Here is a 17676-nt window from a genome sequence, read left to right on the forward strand (position 1 = left end):
CACTTGGGCCTGACCCTCCTTTGTTCCCTTTCTGTTCCCGCTTGCCACCCCAGAGCTGAAAATCCCCGACAATGCCAACGTCTTCTATGCCATGAACTCTGCTGCCAACTACGACTTCGTCCTCAAGAAGCGGGGCTTCTCCAAGGCTGTCAAGATCAAGCACGGCTCCAGCTCGACGCTGCCCCGGATGAAGCAGAAGGGCCTCAAGATCGCCAAAGGCATCTTCTGACCGGGGCTTTGCCCTCGCCAGCTCAGCCGGAGATGGGGGGCCTCCGTTGTGCTTCTGGCTGCTGCTCTGACTTAAGTAACACTCCAGGGGGAAGGAGCTCCAAATCACATACCAAGACTGTGGGCGGAAATACCTTAGCAACACCATTGCTTGGCTGTGCGTTTCTCGCAGCAACAGCCGGCCCTTGCCTTCAACCAGGTCTCTGTGTGTCTTTTTCTACATGGAAGATTTTTCACTTTCTAAACCCGGCCTGGCTGCCTGGAGCAATCACCCACCTCTCTGCCTTAGGGTGTCTTCTCTACACTGTTGGAGTGGTGCTGCAAAGAGAGGGCGTCCACGCTTACCTCGGCCAGGGTGCAGCAGAGCAGCGGTCTGGAAGAGGGAGGATGTGGAATTTGGGAAGGGACGGGCTTTGCCTGCGCTGGAGTTGCTGCTCTGAGGATTTTCCTGGCCAAGCAAACTCTCACTGCCTGAAAAGCACTTTGCCATTAGGGGAAGCAAACTGGAAAGCTTGCTTTCTCAGCCCGCCAGTCTGCTCCTTGTTGCCGGCTGCGTTGCCTGCCACAGAAATCTGCAGGAGACGCCACGGTCACTTGGTGTAGCTGGATACCGCCAGTGAGTCAGAACTTTCCAATTCCCCTTTTCTTTCCTTTTTTAAAGAGCCTGCACCAAAGATCAAACAACATTTCTTCATAGACAAAGCCCCTCTGCTGACTAACTGGAGCAGGAGTAAAAGAAGCCAGTTTCTGTACAGAGCTTTTGTAAATAGAGTCTTCGGTGTGAGTGACGGAAGAGCTTGAGCGGCGGTTGCTCTGAAGGGTCTCCACTTCCCCCACACCAACCTCTGAATTTCCTTAACCTGTTGGGAAGTGCCACTCATGTTTTAATGGACTGGAAACTTTGACAGTGAAATAGGGTCTGTGGACTTGTGATCTGATGTGATCAGATTTTTGTAAAAAAGGCAGAATTGAAATGGAATTTACTAATTTTTTCTCCCCACCCAGTATTTATTTCTTGTAAATAGATCAGTTGGATTTGTACATTTTACTAACACTGTTAGAGGTCCATTAGTGCAGTCACTTTTGTTTTAAATTGCAAGAGAACTTTGAGTGTGTGTGTGTGTGAGGGAGGGAGGGAGGGGATGCCAAAAGCCCCTTGTTTAGAATGATTGGTTTCCATTTTTTTCCCCTGAGTTTAAAATGTGTGTATCTGGAGGAGGAGGATTATTTTTTAAAACACTAAATGGTCCAGGGTGGAGAAAGATACACTAAGAAAAGGCAGTTTGTTGGTCCCCGAGATGCAGTTGCCCTTTCGATCTGCTTTGTGTTTGGCAGGGCTGGTGGAGGCAACAGTTCTTGTCCGAGCCTTATCCTGTAAGGTACCGAGCTAAATTCCTGACACTTCTGGCCTTCTGTCGAACAGGTTGTTGATACTTTGGAAGCTCGTAACTGGAAAGTAACTGGTTTTGAAGCACCTTGAGGACAGAAGCCTGGGGAAAGTTTAAAATGTGGGGATGAAAGAGGTGCAGCGTCTGAGACTCTGCAGTGTTGCTTTGCGGTCTTTTTCTAGAGAACACATTATCCAGATTAATGTTCTCTTCCTCTCAGGGGCCCATGGAAGGGGGACTCTCGCCTGCCTGGGGGCCTTGATAGGCACACTTTGCTCTGGATCCTGCTTAAACCAAGCACCCCTGCCGAAGCAGCTTGGCCGAACAGCGCAAGGGTCTCCCTCTGCCTATGATGGGATCTCTGGTTTCCCTGAGGGCAGAGGTGGGATGGAATGTTTTCCCTCTCCCATCATTCACTTTTCAGTCACTTCCCTCAGTGCAGCCTTTCCGACTCCTTTTAGTCACTTGCAAACACTAACAAGGCATAACGCCGCAGCTCCTCTCCTTGGTAGAACAGCTGCTTGGTCATCTGGTTTTTTTTTCCTTTTGGTGCCCCAAGTGCTCAGATGCTTTCCGTCTCCAGTTCCTGCCGTGCTTGCTTCCTGGCTGGGAGGAAGGGGGCCCTCATGGCCTGTGTTGCCAACAGCGGCCTCCCGCGGGGCTTCTGCCTGTGGATCAGCTGCACAGAAGGCTGCCCCGTCCGCGTGGCGAGTGCCCGACTCGCTTGTGCGCTTCTCAGCTGTGCCTTGGGGACCACGCAGGCTGTGCTTTACATGTACCCCGGCATCCTCAGCCTGGTGCCTTCCAGATGTGTGGGAATGCAGATCCTGCCATCCCCAGCCAAGCATCATCAGTGGCTGGGCATGGTGGGCGTTGTAATCCAGGGCACAGAAGGGGGCAGCATGTTGGAGAAAGCGGCTTTAGTCGCCTCTGCTTAACCCTCCTTGCGGCGTTCACACTTGGGTGAGAAACTTTCAGTGACAGATGAAAGGAGAAGAGTCCCCATTCCCCCACACCCCTTGGGTGGCCTCATGGTGGGTCTCCACAGACTCCTTGTGCGTGTGAGTGAGTGATTCGCGAAGGTGACTGTAGGTTTTGTACCGATTTTCATGAAGTAGCACACTACTCCGTGTGATGGGCATACGGCTGTGTAATTAGCCTTTTGAATAAAATCCAATGTTTTGACATGTTGTTTGTTTGACCAGGTTAGGCTCAGCTGTGCCCTGCCTGCGCTCTGCCTCCCCCCACCCCCTCCTCTCCAGAAAGGGCATTTGTGAGCTGGGAGAGATGTGATGTGGACGCCTTGGAAGGGTCTGCATCACTTTTCCCCATGAGGATGAGTAATGAACTCGGTGCCTTCCTTACTTCCCTGGACTTCAGCTCCCATCATCCTTGCTGGCTGGAGCAGATGGAAATTTGGACCCAGCAACCTCCACCTGTGCTGCTCTGGGCTTCAGCTGCCCTCCACTCCAGGGACCCAAGTTTGCACCCGGGACTTTGTGCGCAAAGTACCCCAAGCTGGATCCCACTCCAGCTTTTTAGTTTAGAAAGACAACCATGGGGGAGGCCAAGACCAAGGCTGGTAAAATTATGTGCAGAACTAGAAACATCCAATTTACATGAGTGTGGACACACTGCTTCCATGCAAACCAAGCCCCTGGCTCTTTTGGAACTGAACTGGACATGTGTAGGAGAAGCTGATGCCCTTAGCACAGAGCCAGTAAGAAAAGTGGAAACAAATCAGGGGAATTGGAATCACCCATCCCCAAAAAAGAAAGGCATGCCAGGCATCTTAAAGATTGGCCTTTTTTTCTGGCAGAAGCTATCATAGTTTGTATACTTCATGAGATGCATCAAGTGTTTGTGAGTTTAGGCTGGTGAGGTGGAGGGAGAGCAATGTAAACTCTGTTTCCCCAGGGAGTGGAAACTGGAAATGGAGAGGCCCTGATAATCACAAAAGCTCCTGCGGAGACAGTTAGCATACCAAGTGTGTGATTTAAAAATAGCACCAATAAGGCCTTATAATTATTCCAACCACAGGAAGCCAAGTTGATTCTTTTGATGGACTGCACCTCAGTGATTTGGAGCTGAAACTCCTTCCTTCCTTCCAGAAATACCTTTTTAAAGGCTGTGCTATTCCCCAGCAAAGCTTTCTTAATGGCCACTGTTAAGGTACGATCACTGCCTGTATTTTCTTGGCAGTTCAGTTTCCTCCAATGGCACAGTTGGCGTATCTCGCCCTCCACCCAGGCTGGGTGTAGCATTTTGGCCACTGGCAGTGAACACGTCGTGTATCTGATGCCCAGAGCAGCAGGCCACAGAAACGTAGCTGAAAAGCACGACAGCCTTCTTGGAGGAGAAAAGCTTTTCCTTTCTGAGACGCAATGGGCTTTTCCCCTTCCCAGTGGTTCTCACAAAATAGTGGGGCATCAAAAGTTTCAAAATGGCCAATAACCTTTCCTTCCATCTGGCTTAAATAAGAAAGCTAAAAGGTACATCAAATATTTCTTGCTAAATTTTGTGGCTGTCGTCTCGAGCCAATTTGGAAGCATCAGCGCAGATGGCTAACGCGTGCTGGGCAGGAAAGAGGCCGGAAAGGGTCAAATATGCAGTTCTGCTCGGGGGCAGGCAGGGCTTGAGTGGGATTATCCTATCAGTGGTCATCCTTGCCATTCCCAAGGAAAGTATGTTTTCCCCAAAAAGCAGAACTGAGGTAAGAAGGCTAAGAAGTTGGAGAGAGCGTTTCTCCTCTGGTTTTATAAAACCAGGTCGCAGGGGATGTTCCCATGAAACTGAGTGGTAGGACGTTCAGGAGAGCCAAACAGAATGCCACATGAAATAAAACTTACCAAAAATGCAAGGAAACCTAAGTGCCTGAAGCCACAGAAGGGAAACCATGCACCCAAAGATGTGACATACGGAAGAGTTAAGATCGATTTATTCAGAGCTTGCCTTCCGCTCTTCTACAAATGGAGGCGGTTGTTCCCGCACTGGTGCTGCTACAGGTCCAGGGTCACAGGGACATCTGGCAGGCTGCGGTAGGCCTTGTTCCAGAAATCCACGTAAGGTGACCGCAGCCCTTGTTTCACGGACTGAATGTTGATTTTGTCATTGATCTCCAGGTAGTAACCATCCTGAATGTCGTAGGGCACCCAAGCAATGGGGACGTCTGAGAACCCTTTGCTAGGGTCACTGCAAGAGGAGAAAAATAGTAAAACACACCGTCCAAGGAACGAAGCGCACACAGTAGCAGGTGATCTGCGACCTGCTGTGCTTCGTGGCATCGTGCGACCTGCAGGCCAGAACTGGGCAAAGGGACGAGTCAGAGCGAGTTCAGCTTCGTACCTGATGATGCCCTTCACAAACTAGTCCCAGTGAGGTTTTACCAGTGGCTGGTGCCGCACCTTGAACTCGCGGGGGCTTAATAGGCCCCTCAGCTCAGGGGTGCCACAGACAGTGGTGCGTGGAGCAGTGAATCGAATGCTGGCTCCACCTTCCCTTATGTTAGACCCTCTGGCGCGCTTTATTATTATCTGGAGGGCCCCAGAAACTTCATCCTATGTGTCCAGTTTGGGGCTGCCGTACTCAGTGCTGAAAGCTCCGCAAAGCAATCTTTGTGGGAAGCACAGCTGCCATTCCAGGGCACAAGCAAATCACGTGGTTTTAGAGGCCCTCTGCTCCATCCCCCACTGCTGAATTCTGGAATCTTAGGAGCATTTGAAACCAGGCCTGGAAAGGAAAAGGTCTGTCTGTGCGTAACATAGTGAGGGACCTTCTCCTCTCTTATTATCCTTTGCTGCATTTTTCTTGGGCTTTTCAGTTACTATCTCTCGAAGAGTTCACATAAAGAGCCAGGGAGGCCCACCTTCAGCCTTGCAAGTTGCCCTTGCAAGAGGCCAAAGGACAGGAGACGAGGGAAGGGGGCGGTCAGGCCTTCGAGGCCAGGACACGATGGCGAGCACAGGTGGGCCGTCAAAGGCCTTCCCTTGCTGGTGTCCTGGCTTGGCTAGCCAGTGGCAGCCAGTGCTCCTTTGGCCAATGGATGGGCCCAGCACAGGTTTTCACCTGCCTTTCATGGTTCTCATCCAACTGTCAGTTGGAGCTGGTTTCCCTGCAGACCAAGACGTGAGTCAGAGCTGCCCCCGGCGGGTGGGTTTGTTCCTGGGAAGCAGGAGGTGCAGCTTCCCAGTGTACCCAGGCCCTGAGCTGACGGCGGAAGCCAGAGCTCCGAATCAGGCACAGCCACCATCTCCTACAGAGTCTTTCTCACAGACCAGTTTCCTAGGTCAGCCGAGCCAAGGCATCTGCTCAGATCGAACAACGCTCTGAAACCCACCCACGGCAGCCATCAGCTGAGGCCTAAGCAGGAGGTCTGCGGCCTGCCAAGGGCTGCGGTGAGGAACGGGAGCCGCTTACCCTGTCCTGGCGAAGTTTGTCCAGTAGGCGATCATGGCCTTGGACACGGTCCGGTGCCGAGACTTGTAGCCCAGTGGAGTAGCAAAGGGTTTCCCAAAGACGTACTGCAGGTCGTCGGCGTGGTCTGCCCCGACCCAGCTGGGGTAGACGGGCATCCGCGACGGCTCGGAGAACAGGTAGCTGTATGTCTTTGCCGTCCTGACCGGGGAGCAAAAGGCGTGTGGTGAAGGTAAGTGACTGAGCAGAGCCGCAGGCCCTCACGATGTGCCCCCCCCCCCCCCCCCCCCCACGCACGCACGGAAGTGCTTCCGTCTACCCATCTTCAGCAGCCCAGGTGGAAAGGGGAGGGAGCCGCAGCTGCCACACAGGTGGACGGAGGGCTGGGGTGGCCCGTGAGTCTTTCCGCCAGAGGGAAGGGGCATCCAGGGATGTAATGCTCCCTTGCTGAAGACCAGAACGGGCCCCACACGTGTTTTCCAGACAAGGCCCCGGTATTCCCAAGCCTGCGCTGCTTGTTTGCAAAACACACTTTTTCCACGCGAATAGCAAGCAGAGGGAGCTTGCAGTCAAGAAGGAGAATCGTGCCTGGAGCACGTGGCCGAGGCCGACCTCCCCACGCCTCCCTCCCTTCCTGGCGGGCTCCTCCCACTGCCAGCCAAGGGGCCCCGTGCGCCTCCCTAGTCTGTTTTCCTCTTCTTTCTGGTAAGAAAAGAGGCAAAAAGCAACAGGAAGATGAAGCAGTCTGGCAAAACTTCATGTTTTGAGCAGGGAACTAGCAAGATACAAGTCCCGCCTGGATGCACCCAGTGCCTGACTCCAGTGGCCAGCGAGTCATTAAAAGAGGGCGTCATTCTGAAAGCCTCAGAGCAGCGGGGACCTGCAGAAGCCGCCGGGCCTCCCACAAACGGCGGCTGTGCAGAGGATGCCTCGCAACATGCTCCGGTCCCCCACGATTCGAGCCTCCGCTTGCTTCCTCCCCAACCAGCAGCTGGTACGACGTGCTCTGCTCTAGCCACGTGGGGGTATTTTTTGCCCCAAATCCCTTAAATGGGGATTGTGTAGTTTGGTGTCTCCCCGCTCCTGCTCGGCCTCCATCTCCCTCACGAACCCGTGTGTGGATGGTTCTGCTTCGGTTATGCAAGGATTTGGGCTCTGGGACTGCTTGCCACCAGTATACGAACCAGTATCTCCCCACATTTCCCAGTTTCTGTGGGGCACCCCCAAGTTCCTGAACAAGCCAAATGGCCTCCACGCCCAGCGTGTGGGTTTCCTTGAGGCAGTGGCTTGGCTGCTGAGGGAGCCCATGGGCCGAACTGTGTGGAGGTGGGGCTGCTGGTCTGGAGGCACCTGCAGGGTCCCCCGGCTCCTCCGCCCGCCTCCCTCAAGCACCGGCAGGTCTGCCCCGACTTCCACCTCTCCGGAAGCAGCCAGCTCCACCCTGACCGGCCCGGAGCACTGAAGGCGAACGCCCGGCCCCGCTCTGCTCCTGCTCGCGGAACCAGGCGCTCCGCTGCGGAAGCCTCACTTGGCATGCTGGCTGTGCAGCTGCAGTGCCCGCTGGGTGGGCGCCAGGAAGATGTAGTCCGTCTCCATGTCCACGACGGTCCTCTTCATGACTTCTTGGTCCACGGTGCTGCTCCACACCTGGCTGTACAGGGAGAAGACGGCCTTTGCCCCGGCCTCTCCCTTCTCCACGGCCAGCCCCGTCGCCACATTCTGCACTTCCTCCCTGGAACACAAGAGCAGCGGCGGGAGGAGGTGGGCATTCTGCACGGTGCCGCTTGGGCTGCGTCACGTGCGCCCCGTGGATCGACGTTCCTGGAGCCTGACCCCACCCCTTTTCCAAGCAGCGGATGGGGGCGTTTATGGCTCTCCGCTGAAAACGACCCTACGAGGTAGGACTGGGTGTAGAGTGGCTGGCCCGACGTCACCCACCGAACCTCCCCTGGGATCTCCCACATCGTAGCCCGAGCCTCTGACTGGGGGCTTCTCAAGCTGTGTGTTGGGCCACGTGTGGCTCTCAGCTAACCTCCAGGTGGGTCTCGGCACCGTGGCACCCTGCCAAGGCAGCTGTGGCAGGGGGACACCATCTTTTCCCGGATGCTCACTTGGCACAAACACTGCCGCTATTTTCAGCTCCGGATGGAGCCCTTTTGTATGGTATGGAGGAAGCAGATGGGGGGACCTTTTCCTCCAAACTCGGAATTGAGGGCCATTCCGTGAGGTTTTTCCATGCAAGATTCAGGACACTTAAAAGCAGGGACTTCTTTGCGCAGCAGTTAAATGGCTGAAGTCCCTCCCACAAGAGGTTATGATGGCTCACCATCATTTAAAAAAGGGCTGGGCAACGTATGGGGGGGTGGGGGGGATCCTGCTGGCGATGATTCCATGCTCTCCCCAGGGTGAGAGGCAGGGTGTTGCTGGGGAACATGGGCAGAGAGTGCTGTTGCGAGTATCCACAGACATCCAGATAGTCACTAACACTCGGCTATATAGACAACCAGTCGGATACACAAGCAATGCCTTTGTGTTTCCCCAGACTTTTTATATCCAGCACAGCTTTGAAATTCACTTTGGTGTTCTCTTTCTATGCTCTGTCCCCATTGTCTGCCAGTTTAATCAATGCTGGATTCAGGATTATGTATCTGATACGGGAAGTCAGATGGATTAACCTGAACACCACCCTTTCATAAGAAGGACAATGAGCACAACAAAAAGATGCCACACATGTTCAAACTGTGTCAGGTCTATTCCTCTCCTAAGGAGTTTTTAAAAATGGAAATACCAGAGGGATGGGGGGCTTCAGGTGTGGGTGGGGGTCACATCCAGTCCCCTGGGGCTCCTCTGAGGGCCACACCCCCTTTCCCCGGCCACCACCCCACACCCACCACCTCCAATGGCTCGGCCTTTCCCGGCTTCTGTGTGGCTCTGCCGGGAAAAGCTTTATGCTGAACGAGCTGGCCTCCCCGGCTGCCGGACCTGCCCTTTTCACTGCTCAGCACCGGAACGTGCCGCTCTCAAGAGCTTCCCGAGCTGAATGCAGCCCTCGGACTAGAGCAGGCCCAGCCCGCCCGCACGGGGCCGTCGCCCGCGCCCCGCCCGCCCCCGCCCGCTCCCCTCCTTACGCCGTGATCTTCACTAGCGGGCGGTTGAGGGCAGGCATGTCGATGCCGGCGAAGAAGTGCCCGTCCATGTTGTTCACGCCAGCGATGTAGTCGATGTCAGCGGCGTTGGCAAAGAGCTTCTCGGGGTGATCCGGGAGGAAGTCGCCATCCACCACGGGCGAGAAGGCGAGATAGTGGACAAGCGGGTCTGCAGGAAGGAAAGAACATGCCTGCGCCACCTGGGGACCGGAGGGCTTCCCCGGGGAGGGAGGCTGCATGCAGCACGCGGTGACGCGCCTCATCCTCGCAGCAGGCACAGGAGGGGGAACGGGGCCAGGGGCTGGAGGGCCCGCGGGCAAGGTGGGCATCTGCAGGAGGCCCTCACCCAGCAGGCCCTGCTGAGAGGAGCTTCTTCCTGGCCCTCGTTCTGGCTCAGGGTGCAGGGTGCAGGCAGAGGGGAGGCGCCGCACGGCCTCTGCAGAAGAAAGAGGAGCCAGACCAGTCGATGGCCACTGCACGGGGGATGCTCCCGCCCAAGGACCTGTTCGAAACTGGGACCGGCCACGGGTGCGCTCACGGGCCTCGGCGGACTGGCCCGCCTTCAGACAAGGTTTCCCACAATGGGCGGGATCCAGATTTACGGTGGAACGACAGCACAGTTGGCAGCGTACTGCCACAGCCACGCTCCCCACGGCAGGCCCCCCCAGCCCCCGAGGGTGCTGCACTGACCCAGGGGACCGTGGTGGAGAGAGTGGGAAGGGGCGCTCTGCGCAATTCAGCGGATGGAGTGCCTGCCAGCGGAGCCCTTCCCCTCACTGAGGCCACATGCTGGGCCCACCTCCGATCTCTCGGAAGGGACTTCCTCTCTTTCCAGCCAAGACGCCCATCTATAAATCATGCAGGAACAGCGGCTGTGCTCCCCAAGGGGCAGGGGAGGGCGAGTCCTGCCCTGCCGCGCTCTTAAAGGAGCCCGATGCCGAGCTGTGCACAGGAACACACATCCTTCTCCCGGGCGGCTTCAGAGTAAGCACTGAGCCGCCTGCTGCTGCTCTGGGGGCGCTTATGGATACTGCTCTGTTCAGAGTGAGGGCGTATGTGGTGGCCCTTGCCCCCGAGGCCGACGAACTTACAGCGCAGGTTAAGCACGTTCAGGTGGTAGGCAAGCGTCAGTGCTTTGGGGTCGGTGACCTTCAAACAGTTTGCCAGGACCGTTGTGTTGTCTGTGGGGCAGCCCACATGCTGTGCTATCTGGAAGGCACACGTTGGAGTCATTTGTTCAATCGGTTTCATGCTGCTTTTCAAAGCAAGTGCTCTCTTCATGGCAGCTCACGCGCAGCAGCATAAAAACGATTTAAAGCAAAAAGGCAGAATAGCACCCTAGTCCAGTCCAGCTTCAGATAAAATACATTTTAAAAATATAACACAGTTTAAAGCAGCTGTTTAAAATTCAGCCAGGCATCTTTAAAAGCAGAACAGAAGTCCCGTCTAAAAGCAAACAGGCTCACTTCCTGAACAGACATCCCTTGCAAGACAGTTCTACAGCAGCCTTGGGTTCCACAGGAGCCACTACGAAGAAGTCCCTGTCTCTTGGGCCCACCCATCTAGCTGGCCTTGATGGGGTGGGCTTGTCAGCAGAGCCTCAGTGGTCAGTCTTGAGGCCAACACAGATGGAGAGGCAAAGCAGGATGGCAGAACCTCAGACCCCAACCTTCCTCTGCCTCCTTCCTCATCCCCCAATCACAGATCATTCGCTTGTTGCTGGTTCTGTGTGGCGCTTCCCCCATTTTATGGAGTTGAAAGGCCTCAGCAAGGGATGGTTACTGACAATATGAGCTTTGAGGTTAAATACGCTGGCTTGCCTTTCGCCTGAGAACTTCTCCAAAATGGAATCTGGCTCCCTGGGAGAAAGACGTTCTGCACCCTTGCCTTCTGGCTTCAGTGCGTTGTGATTTTCTAACTTCATTTTTACTAAGGGGGAGAGCAGTGAAAGGCCAGGACCAATTCAAGCCTGGGCAGACCCCAGGCGGCCACAGCAGCCCAGACGCCGCTACTGGTGCAGCATTCAGCTTTCGGAAAAGCGCTCCACACGCCCTGCCATGTTTAGCCACCTGCCTGGACGGCATTTTACCTTGGTGGCCCAGAAGAGAGGATTCTTCTGAATGGCCCAAGTGCAGAGCCCGACTCCACTCTGACTGATGGCCCGTCTGATCAGTCCTTTGTTGTACGGTGACAGTGTCTGCAGTGCAGAGAGAGCCAGTGCATCAAACATCCTCTCCGATCCAAAATTATCAGTGAAACAAGAACAGTGCAGAAAGTCACCATTTGCTTATACAAGTGTCGTAACAGCAGCTTGTTAGACATTCTCAAAGAACTGTTTCCAGTGCAAAAAGGGGCGAGCAGCACAGATTGATTCTTACAGGAATGTGCTTCTTGCAGGACTCGCTTGACAGCCTCACGTCCAAGCTGTCCCGTTCTGGGTCCTTTCGGTGACCCAGATGGCCTACCTGGTTGCACAGGGAGAGCAGGCACACCTGCTGAAAAAAGGTGACTCCATCCCAAGGACACCACACCACACCACTCAACCCAGGACCCCGCAAGAGCCCCACACCTGCAAGGAGACGCTTGTGGCTCCAGCTGACTCCCCGAAGATGGTGATGTTGTCGGGGTCACCGCCAAAGTTCTTGATGTTCCTCTTGACCCAGGCAATGGCCATGTGCTGGTCTTTCAGGCCATAGTTGCCTTGAGAGGGAAGGAGAGAGGGGGAGATGCATCCCTGACCGGCCGAGGTCGTCCACCAACAGCTGGACTTGATTAGGCACCTGGTTTTTAACACCTGGCCCTCTTAAAATGAATGATTCATGACCAGAACATTTGCAAGCAGCTTAAACAATATCAAACATGATACTGCAAACGTGAGACTGCTGGCATTTGTACAAGCACGTCTACAGCAGCTGAACTTGCTGTTTAATGCTAACTGTGTTGCCAGAAATTAAAAGCATTCCGATTCGTCCCGCTGAGCGAGCTGAGACGGACACGGGAGACGGGGTGGGTGGGGGACATGGAGGCGGCTAGAAACACACCCAGAGAGGCCTCTCACCGGGAAGGCTGGCATCTCCTGTACTGAGGAAGCCCAGTGGTCCGAGGCGGTAGTTCAAGGTCACCACAATGACGTTTCCGCGGGTGGCGATCTCCTCCCCGTCGTAGAGGTAGTTCTTCAGGAAGTTGGGGCCTTGTCCACCCCCCCAGAGAAAGGCTCCCCCATAAATCCAGACCATCACTGGCAGGTTGGTGGAGACTGAAGCAGAAAGGGGAGTGGGGGCAGGCAGACAGTGCAACAGAGAGGAGACACACTGGCACCACCGTTTCGAAGGACGACACCCCCCACATGCATTGCCAAAGATGCTCCAGGGCAACCCAACGTGTCCCCGAGACGGATGGGGAGCAGTCCATGGGCAGAAATCCCGACCGTGGTGTGGAACCCGAACATGCCACGCCACGCCAGCTGCTGCACTAGCCGTTGTGGCACCCGGTGCAGAAGCCCCAAGGGCTGCCAACCCTCCTGCAAAACCCAGAGGGGAAGTCTGTCAAGGCCCGGATTGGGCCTCGGCAATCAGCCTTACCTTCCTTTTTCCCTTGGGGGACCCAGATGTTCAGATAGAGACAATCTTCACTGCCACGGACATCTGTCTGGGTAAGTGTGGACTGCAGGCAGCGCTTCTTGTACTCGTTGGCCTGCAGGGTGCCTGGAGTGAAATGGTGGGCATGTGTCTGCGCTTTCCTTACGGATCCACTATTTGGATTCAGACCAAGATAATGCACATTCAACTCGTCCATATCCCGCTTTTTTTCTTTTTGAAAGAACTCAAAGCAGCTTACATCATTCTCCTCCTCCCGCTCGCAATCTTATCCTCACAACAACCCTGCGAGGTAGCTTGGGCTGAGAGTCTGTGACTGGCCCCAAGTCACCACATGAGCTCCGTGGCCGAGTGGGGACTCAAACCCAGACTGCCCAAGTTCCAGTCCCACGCTCTTAACCGCTAGACCGCACTGCCCCTCAAACTAAGAAACCCTGCTTTGTTAAGCATGAATTATTCCTGAAGAGAATTCATTGTTCGTTACTGGGCTGTGAACGGGGGGGTTTGTTCGTTTCAGGTTTGCTTGCACGGCTGGGTTCAGAGCACACAATAACCCATGTTTCAACAACTGCCCACACTCAAGGGATACTAAAGATCTGACCAGAACCCAGCCGCTGAGTAGCGATGTTGTACTGCCCAGGCTGCTACTCTGGGAGGCCAGATACTCCAAGGCGGAAGAGGCCACCCGTCTGACTTCCCAGCCTGCCTGCGAGGGACTGAGTGCAAGGCCACATGCTGCCATGCAGGTTCTCTCTTGCCAGGCTGCGGCCCTTCCCACAACACTGCCGGGGTCCGGGCAGCTCTGGGGCCCGAACCAGGGCAGCCTCCAGTCCTTCGCAGGACTGGCCCAGGCCCTGCAGGACCGCGCAGCCTCCTGATGAGCAGCAGGTGGGAGTCCTGGGGAGGAGCCATGCAAAGGCAAGCTCCTGCCCAGGAAGCTTTCCTGCATGGCGCACGTCCTCCTGCTTGCTGCCTGTTCTCCTGCATTTCGCCTGACCGGCTCCCTGGCTCATCTCAGCCCCTGCACCTTGCCTGGCCTGCCTCAAGGTACGCACACCTGCGTGACTTCCTCTTCTAGGCCCTCAGCTCGTCCCTGGCCACATCCCTGTTCCGCCCTGGTGCATCTTCCGGGTCCCTGGCCTCCCTGACTGACCAGGGCCTTTCCGTAGGTTCTGCTGCCCGGCTCCTGGCACTTCCAAGTTTCCCACTGCCCTCGTCTGGCCCCGGCTCCAACGAAGCCACAGGAAACCACCAACCCATGTGGTTCACGAGTCGGGGACTGGGAGCGGCTCTGCGGTTTTGGGGGGAACCTGGAGGCTGTGGGCAGTGAGCTCGGGACTTCCCGTATGCAGGGGCTGAGCTCTGCCATGCAGCTGCCCCCCTTCCTGGGCACTGTGTGCAAAACGATTCTGCAGAGAGCACAGGACATGGTGCAGAACTGCCACGTGGATTCTGCTTTCTAGGGACAGGCGCTCAGTGCCGTTTGTTTCGGGTTCCCGTGGGTGCGAAGTGCGAAGTGCTGCAAAATCTCTGGAAAACAGCAAATTAAAAAAAGGTGGCAGAATACTGTTTCCAGTCACTGGCAGAGGTGGAGGTGCGGATGGGGGGCAGAAACGCACTGCTCCATTTTGCCCCTCCCCATGTTCATGAACATCAGGAGGAATGAAGCAAAATTTTGTGGGGAAAATTTTGTTTAGGAAAATTTACTAGCATGCATGAAATCCACGCTCTGGTTCACCTCCCCCGAGAGAGGAATGCAGCAGAGCAGGAATAAATTGGGGGCCATTACTTCAACATGCCTCTCTGGCCAAATCCAGACCTCTCAGGGTCCCGCAAGGGGTCGCATCCCCTTCCCGGCATGATCCCTCCCCCCAGCTGCCAGTCATGGGGTGTTCGCCCAGCTTCGGCCACTTTCCCTCCATTTTAAAAAGCTGAAACGCTTCTCTTTAAGCTTTGTCACTAGAAAGAAAAGCTTAAATACGAAAGAATGCCGGCACACTTGGCTTGCTTGGTCTGCGCCTAGCATCAGGATGTGGCTCCAAGTGCTTTTCCCAAACAGAAATAGTCTTTTGGGCTTAAGAAGGGCTTGGCACCCTGGTCTACTCTGGCAGGAAGTCATTCTCCACAAGACCTTCCCACCCAGCTGCAGATGCCAGCAACTGAGGCCAGGAGGGAAAGCAGCCGCTCTGTCAGCAAGCAGCAGTCTCTCTCCTCCACTGCAACAGGTGGGAATTGACAGCCGGGAACCTGGAAGTTGTTGCCCGGTTCCCCAGCACACAAATTTGTGATGTGCATTCAGTGACTGGAAGGTGCTGCACGTTATCATCGTTAGTTGAGCCAACCCGCTGCCCTTCCCTGACCTGGCCAGCCAGGGTGTGGCTGAGGGTCTTCCAGGGTTTTTGTAGGTGCTGCAAAGGGGATTCCTTTGAAGATGTCCACATAGTCCCCAAAAAGGCCCAGCTTCTTATTGACACCTTCCACAAAGCCGCCTTCCGTGTTCACAATGCCCAGCTAGATTCACGCCACAAAGGAAAGAAAAATATGTTATTCTTCTGATGAAATGTGGCCCCCTTAGAGTTGCAACGAGGTTTTCAAGGCAGCTCACAGTAATACATAAATGGGAACAACATTACACTGAAAGGTGAGAACAGGAGAAAGACTCCACTTGCCCTGCCAATCTGTCTGTTGCAACCTTTTGGCTGATAGAGAGACCTGGATAGCTTGAAAGCTTGTGCATTTTTAATGATCTTGGTGTTCACCTAATCAAAGGGATTCCATTAAAGTGATTTTGGCATTTTTATGACATTCAGCAGAGCTGCCTTTGCCTTTGGGCTATTGTTGAAAGGAGCCAGAAGCGGGATTAAAACCTACTGATCAGGCTGCCCTCCCCCACAGCCCCATCACAAAAAGTCAGCAGCAGTTTGTGCGTGTTAAAGGGCTGGACAAGCACAGAGGCCTTGGCTTGGTAGCCTAACATGCCATTCCAAGCCGATCTCACTGGAGAAAACAGCCCAGTCAGGGGGCTACCACAAAAAAGGCCCTGCCCACTTTTCCAGCTGCCTGACGCCTGGCAGCCAGTGCCTCTGCAGAAGACCCCCCTTGGGCCACCCAAGCTCCTGTGCAGCTGCAGAGTCCCTGCTTCACGTGCAGCACAGGTCCAGTGCCCGGCATCTCCAGGCAAGGTGGGCTCGGAAAAACTCCTGCCAGCACCCTGGGAAGCCGTGGTCCCCAAGGCTGGGCTGCAGGGGGCAGTGGCGGGGCTGAGCAAGGCGGTGGCCCACTGGACCCCTCTTTCTAGGGCCAGTGGGGCAAACGGCCGCTTGCAGGACCACGTGCAGCTGCTCCTTCATCAGTGAGACGGCTGCCCTCGGCCGCGTCTCTTCCCCTCTCCAGTCCTTTGCTGCTCCCGTGTTCAAAAGCCTTTGAACGTCCCGGGAAACAACGCTGGTTCCCGCCAGTGCCAACCCCTGGCGACCGTGGCGGCGGCTGGGGCCCATCGCTTGGAGCAGGGGCCCACTGGTTCTGGGGTTCCAGGTCTGGCACTGGCAGGTGCAGCAAGCTACGCATTTCTGTTTCTTATTCTGGAGCACCATTGGATACAAAAACGGATACTTGCCACTGGCATAATCAGGCAAACGTGCTGCTTGGAGCTTACCAACGAAGGAGAGAGGGTGAACAATGAACCCAGCCTCCCACGGCCCCCACCCCCTTTCCAGATCTCAGGCATTTGCTCCAGCAGAAAGATGATTCACTCCCCCTCACCTGGATAAAAATATTAAACCTGTGAGCCAAGAGACAAAAATCCAAGGATTTTTCTCAACACACAAACTCTGACTGGATGTTTCAGATGAGATGACGCCTTGCCAAATGTAGATTAAAAATATACTAGCCTGCTGAAGTACGAATACCGCCATCTTTGACTGGTCCTTTGGGCTCTCCTCAAAGGGCTAGAGAAGGACCAGGTTAATTTCCAAGTGCTCTTTGGACATTTGACTCCCGTCTGACCTCATCCTGCATCATGGCCTGCCATGTGCAGAGGGATGGGGTATGGCTTGTTTTCTTTCCCTAAATACCAACTCCCTTTGGTCTCCTGGAAGGAGAAGCAAGGACCTTCGGACATAATCAGTCCCAGCTGCAGGTTTTTGAAGGCCGTGGCAAGGGACCCATCAAGGGCTGCCTTTCAGCAGTCAACCTTCTTGCTGTCCTGATCGCCAGGCGCCACTGCTCTGCACCCTCGTCTTTTCTACCACTTGCCTGACAGCCAGAGGGCCGGGGCCACACCTGCCACGTTGTCGTGGCCAGAGCGAGGGGTAGGTGAACAAGCAGGTTGCAAAGGTGAAGAGGAAGAGCCCTCTTTTTCAGTGGGTACCTGCTGGGGTGCGGGCCATCCACAGGGGCCCAGCCATGCCTGCCCTATATGCTGCCCCTGATTGTGAGCCTTACAAAGAGTTAGCAAAGCCATTCAACTCATCTGCTCTCCCAAATTCAGCACCGGACTTTGTTTTTGCTTTTGTGCCATCAGTCAGAGCCACAGTTACCTTTGCAGCTCCTGCTGCACCCAGGCAGAAGGCGAAGGCAAGACACACGATGTCCCAGCGAGCCATGCTGTGGTCTGAGTAGGGCTGCCTCAGTACTCTTGGGTGTTTTATACCCTGAGTCAGGCATGAGTTTTTACTGCACCAGCAAAGGGGAGGAGCGAGCAACGCCACCACCGTTTCTGCGCAGAAATCAATGCAAATGGTAGGTCTGTTTTACCTTGACACAGGATGGCTTCTGGCTCCTTCTTCCGCCCAACAGCTGGTTCTCTCACACAGGCAATCCTTGCTATGAGTTATAAATAAAACGTCTCCTTTGGAAGAAAGGAAAACGCTTAAGGAGGGAGTTGGAAAAAATGTCAGGGGAGAC

The 17676-nt window shown here is 55.0% G+C and overlaps 2 protein-coding genes across 5 annotated transcripts in view; one reads left to right on the plus strand and one right to left on the minus strand.

Annotated features, from left to right (window-relative positions):
* The window catches only part of RALGDS (ral guanine nucleotide dissociation stimulator), a 79533-nt gene extending 76732 nt beyond the window's left edge, over positions 1-2801 (plus strand). For all 4 annotated transcript variants that reach the window (XM_044440036.1, XM_044440038.1, XM_044440035.1 and 1 more), the window contains exon 18: positions 54-2801. In XM_044440036.1, the coding sequence (XP_044295971.1) occupies positions 54-229 (176 nt within the window). In that variant the 3' untranslated portion in view covers positions 230-2801. The remainder of the gene's footprint in view (positions 1-53) is intronic.
* Positions 2802-4536: 1735 nt separating this feature from the next.
* On the minus strand, positions 4537-17520 carry CEL (carboxyl ester lipase). Its single transcript, XM_044440040.1, has 11 exons — positions 17310-17520; positions 15132-15282; positions 12757-12879; positions 12234-12431; positions 11745-11875; positions 11265-11372; positions 10267-10384; positions 9158-9344; positions 7558-7761; positions 6033-6230; positions 4537-4808 (listed from the first exon to the last, which is right to left on the minus strand). Exons 1-11 carry the CDS (start codon positions 17373-17375, stop codon positions 4616-4618), a joined length of 1677 nt encoding a protein of 558 aa, XP_044295975.1. The 5' UTR covers positions 17376-17520; the 3' UTR covers positions 4537-4615.
* Positions 17521-17676: the final 156 nt, after the last annotated feature.

Source organism: Varanus komodoensis, unplaced genomic scaffold (genome assembly GCF_004798865.1).
Source record: "Varanus komodoensis strain SLA01 unplaced genomic scaffold, ASM479886v1 scaffold36, whole genome shotgun sequence".
Lineage (NCBI taxonomy): Eukaryota > Metazoa > Chordata > Lepidosauria > Squamata > Varanidae > Varanus > Varanus komodoensis.